The sequence below is a fragment of the Heteronotia binoei genome, chromosome 1, assembly GCF_032191835.1.
Source record: "Heteronotia binoei isolate CCM8104 ecotype False Entrance Well chromosome 1, APGP_CSIRO_Hbin_v1, whole genome shotgun sequence".
NCBI lineage: Eukaryota > Metazoa > Chordata > Lepidosauria > Squamata > Gekkonidae > Heteronotia > Heteronotia binoei.
The window spans coordinates 173,263,756-173,277,147 of NC_083223.1; the positions used below are offsets into that span (position 1 = coordinate 173,263,756).

The window sequence follows — 13,392 nt, forward strand, 5'->3', positions numbered from 1 at the left end:
TTAGTCAGAAAGACTATGTGGTCTTATCGAAATTAAGACAACTGAGTTAAAATAAAGTATCTGAATGAAACTCCCTTTTCTCTATAACTAACCAGCACACATTACTGTGAAGTATGGTAGTTATTCTATGCTTTTTTCAGTTTGCTCAGATGCAGGGCTTCAGAGTGCCATTGACTGCAGCATAAGAGAGCCTTTCAGTTAATTTGGACTGCTCAGTTACAAGACTTTATTTTATTAACATGTTTTATCTAGTTTCAAAACTGTCCTCTCCTAGAATGGCCTGGATGCAATGGCACTGAAACCTGTGTTTATCATACACACCTGACTATGACAGGAAATATTTTGGAAGGCACTCAGTCAGAAATTCAAAACATTAATTCCTAGAACAAAAAAAAGTTCTTGAAAGCCTGACCAGTAGTCTTTATATAATATCTTTGGCTGCTATTTATTAAGTTCTCCATGTAGGCAATGAGCATATTTGACTTGGCAAGAAGTTATTTCCCTTTCTTTAAAGAATGTCAACAAACCCTACTGTGCAACTCTTCTGTGCTTAGTACACTGGTGTCTGGGCATACATTTTGGCCAGATTTGGAGCAAGCCATCTGAGGACCTCTGCTTTCAAACAAGTAACTACATGCAAAGAGGCAGGATTTTAAGATCTTATACTCCCAGGATCTAAGCACAATTTTAAGCACCAAAGCCTATCACATGAGTCACAGACAGAGGGAGGGCAGAAATAAATAAATCTTCTGTCATACCACAACATACCTTTAAATCTGCTGATCCATTATAAGCATGTCTAGCCAAATTAATTGCAAATGCTCAAGCCAATCTGTATTAACTATGCAGCAGAGAATAAGTGATATAAGGATGAGGTTTTGGCTTTCTAAGCAGCTGGGGAAGTTGCTGAGAATTTCTGAGTTGATTCCTGCTGATTGATTTGGAGTAGCTGTGTTCCCCACCCTCTTTGCATTATTAAGCTGCGCCTTGCCAGAGGCTGAGCACATTTCAGAGAGCTCTGAGAGAGAGCAGAGAATAAATGATATAAGGGTGAGGTTTTGGCTTTCTAAGCAGCTGGGGAAGTTGCTGAAAATTTCTGAGTTTGTGTGACTGCTGAAAATTCTGAGTTTGTGGTTGCTGGGGAACTGCTGTCTGTCAGGTTTGAGTGGGCTGAAGGTGATTGTTGCTGATTGCTTAGGAGTGGCTGTGTTCCCCACCCTCTTTCCATTATTAAGCTGCGCCTTGGCCTGTGGCTCTTAGTCTGGGGGATGTGTAAGGACCAGGAACCCAGATCTCTATTTTCCTTGTGTTCCCAATAAGGTAAGTAGACCCTTCAGAAGGAGAGCCACATAAACAAACAGGATTTAAAAGGGGACTGTATATTTTTAAAAAGCTATCATGAAGGTAGAATGCCAGCAGGTGGGTGGCGGCTTTCCAGTATTTTGCACTGAGTGTCACATGTATGACTATCTCCCTACAGGACAGAAGTCTTGGGTGTGTGCTCGATGCAAGGAGTTCCTGGTCCTCAGGGAACGAGTTCGTACCCTTGAGGCCGAGGTGACTGATCTGGAGAAGCAGAGACAGTCAGTTAGGCACTTGAAGAAGACTCTCAAAGATGTATTAGATGAGCCCCACTCTGAACGTGGCAGCCCTGTTGCTGCCAGAGAGCATGAGTGTCGAGAGGGAACAGGGCACTGTGCGGAGGATAAGGGGAATGCGTCCTCAGAAGGGACCTCTTCTTCAGTTGGTGAGAGGGTATCCTTTCACGCCAAGAAATCATCCCTGGGCAGGGAGAGGAGGGTGGGTTTGGTAGTTGGTGATTCGATCCTTAGGCAAGTAGACTGCTGGGTGGCAAAACCGCATACTGACCGTTTGGTGACTTGCCTGCTTGATGCGAAGATAGCGGATATTATGCGTGTAGTAGAAAGGCTGATAGACAGTGCTGGGGAGGAGCCAGTGGTCGTGGTGCATGTTGGCACCAACAATGTGGGGAAATGCAGTCGTGAGGTCCTGGAGGAAAAATTTAGGCTGCTAGGCAGGAGACTTAAGGCCAGAACCTCCAAGGTAGCCTTCTCAGAAGTGCTACCTGTTCCACGTGCAGGGCTGGAGAGACAGAAACAAATTAGAAGTCTCAAAGTGTGGATGAGACAATGGTATAGGGAGGAAGGGTTTAAGTTTGTTAGGCACTGGGATGCTTTCTGGATCAAGCGGGAGCTGTACAAAAGAGACGGTCTCCACTTGTCCCCAGATGGAACCAGGCTGCTGGCACTTAAAACCAAAAAGGTGGCAGAGCAGTTTTTAAACTAAATCTTGGGGGAAAGCCGACAGGAGATGAAATGTCTCTGGTTGAGGAGGACTCATCTCAAAGAGATGAAGGGTTAGCTGTTACTTTTCTACCGGGTAATGGATCAGAGTTTTCCACTGAGATGGTGACAAACAGTATGAAGTGTCTGCCAAAGTCTCGAGGCAGCAGGAGGAAGGTTGCCTGGAAAATTATAGATGTTTGTATACAAGTGTTAGAAGTGTTTGAAGTAAAATTGGTGAGTTGGAATGTTTAGTGTTGGGGGAAAACATGGACATTGTGGGAATTTCAGAAACTTGGTGGAATGAGGAGAATCAGTGGGACATGGTGATTCCTGGATATGTTATATCGGAAGGATAGGGAGAAAAGGGTTGGAGGTAGGGTGGCTCTGAATGTCAGAGAGGGTATACAGCCCAGTAAGACGGAGGTCTAAGATTTAGATTCCCTTCTAGAAATGCTTTGGGTTGATATAGAGGGCCCCCCAAAAATTTAACTTTGAGAGTTTGTTATTGCCCACCAAATCAAAAGATAGAGGATGATTATAATATGATGGAAGGATTAAAGATAGCAGCTAAACGTAAAAACTGTGTCGTAATAGGTGATTTTAACTACCCGCAGATTGATTGGGTCAATATGTGTTCAGGTCGAGGGAAAGAGATTGAGTTTCTAGATGCTCTCAATGACTGTGCTATGGAGCAGATGGTCACAGAACCTACCAGGGGTGGGGCGATCCTAGATTTGGTCCTAAGTAATGCCCAAGACTTGGTGAGAGATGTAAAAGTGATTGCACTGCTTGGGAGCAGTGACCATAACGTTATTGATTTCACCATTTGTATAAATGGAGAGTTGCTCCAAAAGACCGGCACAACCACATTTAACTTTAAAAGGGGTAAATTCTCTGAGATGAGGAGGCATGTGAAGAGGAAACTGAAAGGAAAGGTAAATACAGTCAAAACTCTTGGGGAAGCTTGGAGGCTATTTAAAACTACAATCCTAGAAGCTCAGATAAAATATGCACCACAAGTAGGAAAGGGACAAACAGGTATAAGAAAAGGCCTGCATGGTTAACAAAGTAATGGAAGCTGTAAAAGATAAGGACTCCTTTAAGCGGTGGAAAGCTAGCCCAAGTGAGATTAATAAAAGGGAACACAGGCTGTGGCAAATCAAATGCAAGACTGTGATCAGGCAGGCAAAAATGGACTATGAGGAGCATATTGCAAAAAACATAAAGACCAACAATAAAAATTTCTTCAAATATATTAGAAGCAGGAAACCAGCTAGGGAGGCAGTGGGGCCCTTGGATGACCAAGGGGTAAAAGGATTACTGAAGGAGGATAGGGAAATGGCTGAGAAGTGGAATGCATTTTTTGCCTCAGTCTTCACTGTGGAAGATGAGAAATGTTTGCCTGTTTCAGAGCCACTTATTTTGGAAGGGGTGTTGAAAGACCTGAATCAGATTGAGGTGGTCCTACAACTGACTGACGAATTAAAAACTAATAAGTCACCAGGTCCAGATGGCATACATCCAAGAGTTCTGAAAGAACTCAAAGTTGAATTTGTGGATCTCCAAACAAAAATATGTAATCTTTCATTGAAATCTGCCTCCGTTCCTGAGGACTGGAAAGTAGCAAATGTCACCCCCATCTTTAAAAGGGTTCCAGAGGAGATCCGGGAAATTACAGGCCAGTCAGTCTGACTTCAATACCGGGAAAGTTGGTAGAAACCATTATCAAGGACAGAATGAGTAGGCACATTGATGAACACAAGTTATTGAGGAAGACTCAGCATGGGTTCTGTAAGGAAAGATCTTGCCTCACTAACCTGTTACATTTCTTTGAAGGGGTGAAGAAACATGTGGACAAAGGAGACCCGATAGATGTTGTTTACCTTGATTTCCAGAAAGCTTTTGATAAAGTTCCTCATCAAAGGCTCCTTAATAAGCTCGAGAGTCATGGAGTAAAAGGACAAGTCCCCTTGTGGATAAAAAACTGGCTAATTAATAGAAAGCATAGAGTGAGTATAAATGGGCAGTCTTTGCAGTGGAGGACAGTAAGCAGTGGGGTGCCACAGGGCTCAGTACTGGGTCCCAGGCTCTTTAACTTGTTCATAAATGATTTGGAGTTGGGAGTAAGCAGTGAAGTGGCCAAGTCCGCAGATGACACTAAATTGTTCAAGGTGGTGAGAACCAGAGAGGATTGTGAGGCACTCCAAAGGGATCTGTTGAGGCTGGGTGAGTGAGCGTCAACATGGCAGATGAGGTTCAATGTGGCCAAGTGCAAAGCAATGCACATTGGGGCCAAAAATTCCAGCTACAAATACAAGTTGATGGGGTGTGAACTAGCAGAGACTGACCAAGAGAGAGATCTTGGGGTCGTGGTAGATAACTCACTGAAAATGTCAAAACAGTCTGCAATTGCAATAAAAAAAGGCCAATGCCATGCTGGGAATTATTAGGAAGAACTGAAAACAAATCAGCCAGCATCATAATGCCCCTGTATAAATCGATGGTGGTGTCTCATTTGGAATACTGTGTGCAATTCTGGTCACCGCACCTCAAAAAGGATATTATAGCATTGGAAATAGTCCAGAAAAGGGCAACTAGAATGATTAAAGGGTTGGAACACTTTCCCTATGAAGGTAGGTTAAAACGCTTGGGGCTCTTTAGTTTGGAGAAACGTTGACTGCGGGGTGACATGATAGAGGTTTACAAGATTATGCATGGGATGGAGAAAGTAGACAATACAAAAACTCGTGGGCATTCAATGAAATTGCTGAGCAGTCAGGTTAAAACAGATAGAAGGAAGTACTTCTTCACGCAGAGGTTGATTAACATGTGGAATTCACTGCCGCAGGAAGTGGTGGCGGCTACAAGCATAGCCAGCTTCAAGAGGGGGTTAGATAAAAATATGGAGCAGAGGTCCATCAGTGGCTATTAGCCACAGTGTGTGTGTGTGTATGTATGTATGTATGTATGTATATATATATATATATATATATATATATATGGCCACTGAGTGACGCAGAGTGCTGGACTGGATGGGCCATTGGCCTATTCCAACATGGCTTCTCTTATGTTCTAGTAAATAACTTTAACTCAGCATACCTAGCTCACAGCAGTTCTACATTCTTCAGACTCATCATTGCCAAAGTTAAGTGTTCCAAATGGATGTGATGTTGTGAGGTCTGCAATACCTTCCCAGCATATTTAAATCTGTTTAACAGTTAATGTGCAAGACCCCAACTCACACTGAAGCTGCGATTCAGAGGTACAAAAAGGCGATCCTGCCACAATTTTGCGAATTACAGCTGATGCTATTAGCCCCCAAATAGCAAAAAATAAGGTAAACAGAATAACTGTATTTTCTACTGTGAACAATATCATAGGAAGATCAATTAGTAAAACTATGCGGACTGTGGAAGGGTTAAGCTACTATCTCCACCAATGTTTCAGTCCTAATCCAAATCTCCATCCTATGCAGCCTTTTAAAAAGGGTAGCTTGCATCCAACAAGACCCACTTGAGGAAAACAGGCCTCACAGAGTAGGACTTTTCTGTTTCCCTCGCAGCTCACGGAGTTCTCTGAAATTCTGTCCCTGGGATCAGCAAGATCCTTAAACACATATAAAATTATTGAACAGGCAAATTCTACGGCTAGGATTTAACAAGCTGTTCAGGCCTGTACTAACTCTGAGGCATTTTTTCCCTTTTAATAATTGCCATCCCTTACCATCAATTCTTTCTGAAACTGAAGGAAGTTTCCAAAGCAGTTTTCAATGTGGTGGTGGACAAAGTTGGTTTTCTGGAAAACTAACCTGTTGTCATGGAAATAAAATCACTGATCTTTGGATCCCAATTAAGGATCAGGTATTTGTGGACCCAATGAATATTTGCTAATCTAGTGAGAAGAACCAGAAATAGCTATGAAACCTTCCAAAGTCAAAAGGGATGTTGTTCAGTCGCACAGTTGAGTCCAACTCTTTGTGACCCCATGGACCAAGTCACGCCAGGCCCTCCTGTCTTCCACCATCCTCCAAAGTCCACTCAAATTCATGTTAGTTACATCAGTAACACTGTCCAGCCATCTCATCTTTTGCCGTCCCCTTCTTCTTTTGCCTTCTGCCTTTCCCAGCATCAGGGTCTTCTCCAGTGAGTGCTCCCTTCTCATTTGGTGGCCAAACTATTTGAGCTTCGGCTTCAGCATGTGACCTTCTAGAGAACAGTCAGGGTTGATTTTCCTCAGGACTGACTGATTTGATCTTCTTTCAGTCCAAGGGACTCTAAAGAGTCTTCTCCAGCACAGAGCTATGGCCTCTTTCAGAACACAGGTGAGCCAATTTATGTTTGAATGCATAACTCCCTGACTGGAAAGCCACTCTGATAAGGTGAAAGTTTCAGACTCCTTTCACCCAATGTTTTTCTTTGTAGAAAATTTTAATATATGTAGCAATGAAACGTTTACTATCCCCGCCTGTATTCAAAGTAGTATGATCCCAGGAGAATTATACCATATACTTTATCTGAATGTGTCAAGAGACTCTTGGGGCCTTCAGCATTTTTCAGTCCCTCTAAACTTTTAACAAAAAATTATTAAAAAGATCAAAACAGAGAGCAAAGATGTGTTTTCACAGGTGAGGTTTCATTTGACTTTTAAATTGCTGAGTAACTTGTATTTGAAATCTGTGCTGTTAGGAATATACATTTGCTATGTTCTGCTTTCAATCCTGCATTAATGTTCATATGTAATGCAAGATTACCTCAAAAACACATTCTAGTTAATATGCAAATAGTCCAACATTTCCTATGGCTTTTATGCAAGAGCAACTAGATATGGAACAATTCTTGAGCAATTTGTAGCTTGGGTTCCACCACTAATGCTGGCCCTGATATTCCCTGGTTTGCAATTTTAAATTAGTGGGGATTGGCATAACATCCACATAGCTTGTTGATATGACAAACGAATACATTCTTCTTTGCAAAAATGCTCAGAACAATGGAACAGGGATGGGCATGAACCAAAAAATGAACTGCAGTTCAAGCATGAACTGAGTTGGTTCGGTTGGTCATGCCATGCCCGAAATGAAAAACGAACCACTTTTTTCCTTGGTGGGTTATTTGGTTCATTTTTGCAGTTCATTTTTCCAGACAGCTTGATGCCAATTCAATCAATTCCTAGGCAACTCTGGACTTCTGGGAGACCTAGAAACACTCATAGCAGTTGTTCATAGCTTGATTGGCAGCTCTGGGAGCCAATCACAGAGCTCTTATTCTGCTTTCATTTTGCAGCATGAAGAGAAAAGAGTTAGTTGCCATGAAAATTGAAGCTGAGCTTTCCTGGGGGCACCTGCTGTGGGAGGCTATAATTTGGACATTCAAAATCAGATCTTCACCAAACTTGGATGGCAGGTGGAGGAGAGCCTGCTGAAGACTCCCAATAAATTTGGCATCTCTAACTCATGAGGGGGCTGTTCTACTCCCAAACCAAACAAATCATGAGCTGGTTCAGGAAAACAAATGAACTACATACCAACATGAACCACTGGTTCAGGCAATGAAATAAACCATTTTCCTGGTTTGTCATGCCTACTATGCAACATGATATGCCAAATGGCAAAATACTGTTATATTTCATTTTTGGGGTGCTTAGAGATAGTTACCACTTCATTTACAGAGACTCAGAGAAAACAGAGGGAAGAGAATATTTATGCAGCTATGGTGCAAACCTGTACGCATAACAATAGGCTGGATCCAGACTAAACTATCCAGTAGCAGAAGGCAGTTCCTGCCTTCCCCCTTCCATTGGCACTCACTGACCTTAACAAAATGCTGGTCCCAGGGCACAGAAGACCCTGAGGAATGGCACGAGGGAGTCTGAGCCGTCAGTGGAAATGGGATGGATTCAGATTGAATTGGCCAATGGATTCACAAGTTCCTTCTATAGCTAGCTCCTGAATGCATATTTACCATTCAGAGACTGAAGTCCTAAGAGACAAGTGGCATGTGTTTAGACCCCTCACAGGTAAAGTCTGTATATAATTGGGCATCATTTTAACAATACTTTTCAATGAAGGCAGTTTACTAGTTCAGCTATAACAGTGACACAGAAAAGGAGGAAAAAGTAGGCAGGCTGAAGATTCAGCAGTCTGGTCCAAGTGCTTATAAATGCACAAAAGAGATGCAACTCAATTCTGCCAGGCAAGTAAAATTTAAAATTAGGTCTTTTGCATCTCTAACTAGTAAAGGGATCTCAGCGAACTTTTATTACTTGTGTACAGTATGATGCCATCTACAGAATGCAAGCAGGATAAAGAGTCTAAAGAGCACAAATACAGAGCCCACAACTGCATGGTAAGGCTATTTTTTTTAATTTCCAAAAGGCACCTCAGCCTCTAGCTATTTGCCTTTTATTAGTCATTTGGAGTAAGAATTCACTAATCAGGATGAAGTAGTTTTCACAGTCCACATTTGAGTAGTGATTTCTTACATTCATACCTTAACCAGAATGAGAATCTTAAAAACAAGCATGCTGACTTATTATATGTACAGTGGTTTATACATCAGCAACTATGTATTACATTGCTTAATCAAAGAGCACAATACTCATATATTTTTCCTTTGTACTCACAAAGCCTGAATAACTTTTAAAACTAAAACATTAAAATTACCAATAGAATGTTCCCTTAAATGTATTTTAATACATACTGTTTACAATCTGTATCTATATCTATATATATAATCTCTCTCTCTTTATATATATATATATATATCTCTGTACAAACACATGATATACACAATTTTACGTATTTGTTCCAAATAAACCATTGCAATACCTTTAAAAAAATAAAAGAACATCAAGAAGACCAGGGGCATGTACAGAAAAAAGGGTAACATATAGATAATAAATGCATATTTATGCAGTTCAACTTTCCACTTTGATATGTGGTAACATGATGCCTAAATACTTAAAGCTACTATTGTAATTTTACATGTAAAAGTTTTGTTTTAATTTAAGGGAACATACTGCACATCAGTATCAAGAGGAGATATCTATCAGTAGGTTCTTCACACATTTTTGTGTTTTGAATGTAGCATGCAACATTTTCAAACCAAAAGGAAACTATCATTTAAAGCTCCACAATAGAGCATCAAATGCTTTAATCTGAATTCTTCATTCATGGTTGATATCTGATTTTGTTTCAGATAAATGTGTTGATGTCTAAATCCTTTTAAAAGAGTGATAAATCTTCAATAGTGTAAATTTCTTCTAAAAAGTGATGTCAGCTACCTATTCCTAAACCAGAAAGTCTCTTGAATTGGAGTCATGATGTAGAGACTCCCTTTCCTTCCTGCAATCACTTCCACTCAGGGCCACTATAACCTCACACAGTTAATGACAAATAGCACAACTACGTTAAAATATCTGAGATATAAGGAACTGTACAGGTTCAAAAGTACAACACCTATATTTCCAGTGTTCCAGTATTCTGGAGCAGTTTTAACTCTTGGTGGACAGAACTGACTTTCCCTTCTCTCTCTCTCCTACACACCCATGCACATCCAGCTGCTTCTAGGGGGTGCAGTTCATGCTGCTGTGCAGTATAAAGGAAGCAACCACGTAGGCCACTTGGCTGGACTGGAACATTTTCCCCGCTCAATCAGCAATCCACAGAGAGGATGCAGATCAAGCAGGAAAATCCTACCCACATGGCTAATTCACACAAGTAGTCCTTCACAGTAATTGCATGGGAAAAACAGTTTCAACTCTGGGGCAGTAGGGAACAGAGTGCTGAGCTCACATGATGGTGATGCTTCATTCAAGACACAATGAAATTGTTTAGATGCAGCTAACACACTTTTCAAGAGCAAGGCCTTTTGCAGCCTGCACAGATATCCACGTTTTGTTGAAGAGGGGAGAAGTTCAAAATTTTACTAAGCTCCACTCTAAATGGACCAGGTTATCAACATCTGAAATAAGTCACATTCCTTGTAAACAATACATGACCTTGGGTATCACAGAAAGCTGAATTCAAGGCTAAACTGTGGACCCAGCCACTTTTTAAGACATTCTTCCAAAGGTTAAAATAAAACATACATTTTGTGCCTTTTACATATCTGCTTTTTAATACAGTATACTTTGGGGAACATATTACCATATTAATATTTTTAAATATTTAACATCTTAAACCCAATCCACCTTAACATTTACAGCCAGCAGGCTAAAGTTAAATCAAGTACTATTTTATGTACATCATCCAGCAGGAAATATCAAAAGGGAGAAGACAGGATGATATTGATCTGGTGGATCCAGGAGTCACATGAATTACCAGCATTTAACATTATTTAACTGAAGCATGTGAATAAAAATTTTCAACCGAGGAAAAGGCAGAGAAGCTGTCTGCTTCCTTGTCAACAACTCTGCACTGCTGTCTCCTTTTGTCACAGGCCTGCCTGGACAAATTAACACTGCCAAAACTTAAAAAATGGTTCTGCTCTGGACTGTTTGAAATAGTTTCCCAGCTGAGTTCATATAACTAACCCTTTAATTTAGAAAAAAGCACCTTGCAAAACAAAACAAAAACCAGACCATTACTAACATTCACTTGAATTAAAGGGCAAAACTGTTGCCCTTGTCTTTTGTACAGCTTTATATACACATGGCAGCTAGAAGGGAAGGAAGTACTGCGTCATACAAAGACTTTAGCAAGTGCATCTGCTCCTCCACTGGCAATATAACATTTGGATGGGTGAAATGCCACATCATGAATGGATTCGTCATATTTTTTCCGATGAGCTGTAAACTCCTGAATGCAAGTCTTGCTTTCAAGGTTCCATAAGCGTATTGAACAATCATGGCCTATGTGAAGGAGAAAAAAAGAAAAAAACCCTAATATTTGCAGCCAACATTAAACTTTTTAGGATACTGAAAAACAAACACTAAATGTACTTACTGCCAGACATCAAGTACAAGCCATTTGGGTCAACCGCTAAACTTGTGACTGCATCCAAGTGCGCTACCATGGAATGGATCAGTTTTCCTTTGCAATTAAAGACGAAATATAATGTTACAACCTGTTTTCACAAATTGATGCATTAAAAAGTTACACCATGTCAATTCTTCCTATTGGGAGAGAGTATTTCCGGTTTTGGTTCTTCTGGAAAGATCAATTTATTGTACTTCTTTATCAATCAGTGCCCCTTTAACTGCATTTTGCTAAACCGCCCCCCCCCCCCCCCCGATTTTGGATAACTAGGAAGATTGTGCCTGGATTAAAACTGAAGGTACATTTCACTCATAAACACACAGACATGTACACTGTATTTTGTCAACTGCCTTCAAGAAAAACAAGCAGATATTTTCCTTGGAACAGAAGATAATGTGTATTTCCCCACCCCCCACATCTTCAGCAGCTATAAGGCCAGAGAACAGAGGAAACATAACACTACAAGGAGCTACCACACTTTAATGGGCCATGGTGGATGCATTCAATGTGGTAGGGTTTTTTTGGCAAAGTTTGGCAGCTAACATCCTAAACAATATTACTGCCATTTTCAGTATAATGCAGTAAAGCTAGGGGTGGCTTCTCATACACCCCATAAGCAGGTACAAAATGCATACCTACTGTGCATCAGTTATGAAGAGAATATGAAGGTAACTTTAAAAAAAAAATAGGTGCCACTTCCATGTACTGAGCTGCCATTTTGAAACCATGCCTTGAAAAATACATAAATTAAGTTCCTAGCGGCTCAGGTTTTAACAAAACAGTCTTAATTGTTACAAAGTTTCCATTGAGCAAGTGATACCTATTCTGAAATTTATATACCTGCATAATGCTGTTGTCTACAGTCCAGTTCATAGACTTATAAATGCACAGCAAAGTTGGGGCATTAAAATCAAAGGTAAAGAACTCCTTGCAATTTTTCAAAAAGATAGGCCCACAAAAAACATCCATAGCCTTTGATGGTAAGTCTCATAGTAAAGAAGACTTCAGTGCATGAATTAGCTCTCTCAATCTCCTCTCTGGTCCTATGTATCATCCACTTTTATTTGACAAAGATAAATATCAGGAATTGCAGCATGGTATGCAATAGCATTAATAAAAATCCTGCATGACCAGCACTGTTTGGCCAATAGATCCTTAGTCCTCTTTATTTTACATGCCAAAGAACTTGCAAAGCTTCAAGCTCTCTCTATAATAGCTTTTCTATATTAAAAGAAAATACTTACCTGTGTTATTGTCATAGAATTTGATATGTCGATCCTCATGGGCAGTGATACTAACTGGAAGAGTTGGGTGGCTGATTACTTTGTTTATTTGGCAAGAAGAGCTAGAATCTAAGAAAAAACACACAACATATAAAATGAACTTCAAGCAAATGTTAAGCTACATGAACTACTTACTACTGGATTGATCTAACAGGCCAAGCTGGTCCCAAGTACAAATTTCATTATATTTAGCATATACAAAGCAACTATGCTTCATCAGGCCTATTCAGTACACTGCTTGGAGGAAATCAATCCTCCCTCACCAACAAAAAATGTATTGCACATTCTCAGACGATTTCACATCCACAAAACATAAAGAAGTTCCTATAACATGTTGGATGCATTTGTCATTTTTATTGGTACAATTGCATGAACAAAACAAAGGAAAAACCAAATATATAAGGGAATGGAAGAAAGCATAATAAAGGGATCTGAAGATCAGATAAAGTGTAAGAGCCTGGTATGTAATTTCCACACATTTCATCCCTTTAGAACTTTTTCTTGCATATAGTAGCTCACACTTGTGATCACATAATTGCCCAGATATATTATGGCCAGATGCCCACAACATAGAATAAGCCACAAACAACTGTATCCTAAACATATGTCACTGGCCATATAAATAACGGTTAGCAGGATGCTGAAACCTATTCCTTTCTAGGAAGTCTACCATAGCAAAAGGAAAACCATCCTTGGTCCAGTCATTGGCTATAGGATAATAAGAAGCTGCAGGGAACTTGCTTCCTCTCTCCCTACCAAAAAAATAACTTCGCTCTTGCTGGAAGTTGCTCCAAGTCTGTAGGAAAAGACAGGTTGCTTACCTGTAACT

The 13,392-nt window shown here is 40.4% G+C and overlaps 1 protein-coding gene across 4 annotated transcripts in view; it reads right to left on the reverse strand.

Annotated features, from left to right (window-relative positions):
- Positions 1–10,392: 10,392 nt before the first annotated feature.
- STRN (striatin) overlaps positions 10,393–13,392 on the reverse strand; it is a 90,536-nt gene continuing 87,536 nt past the window's right edge. For 3 of the 4 annotated variants that reach the window (XM_060244217.1, XM_060244192.1, XM_060244208.1), the window contains 3 exons: positions 12,525–12,632; positions 11,248–11,334; positions 10,393–11,153 (listed from right to left, as the gene is read on the reverse strand). In XM_060244217.1, the coding sequence (XP_060100200.1) occupies positions 10,984–11,153; positions 11,248–11,334; positions 12,525–12,632 (365 nt within the window). In that variant the 3' untranslated portion in view covers positions 10,393–10,983. The remainder of the gene's footprint in view (positions 11,154–11,247; positions 11,335–12,524; positions 12,633–13,392) is intronic. The other variant, XM_060244200.1, reaches the window with a different exon arrangement.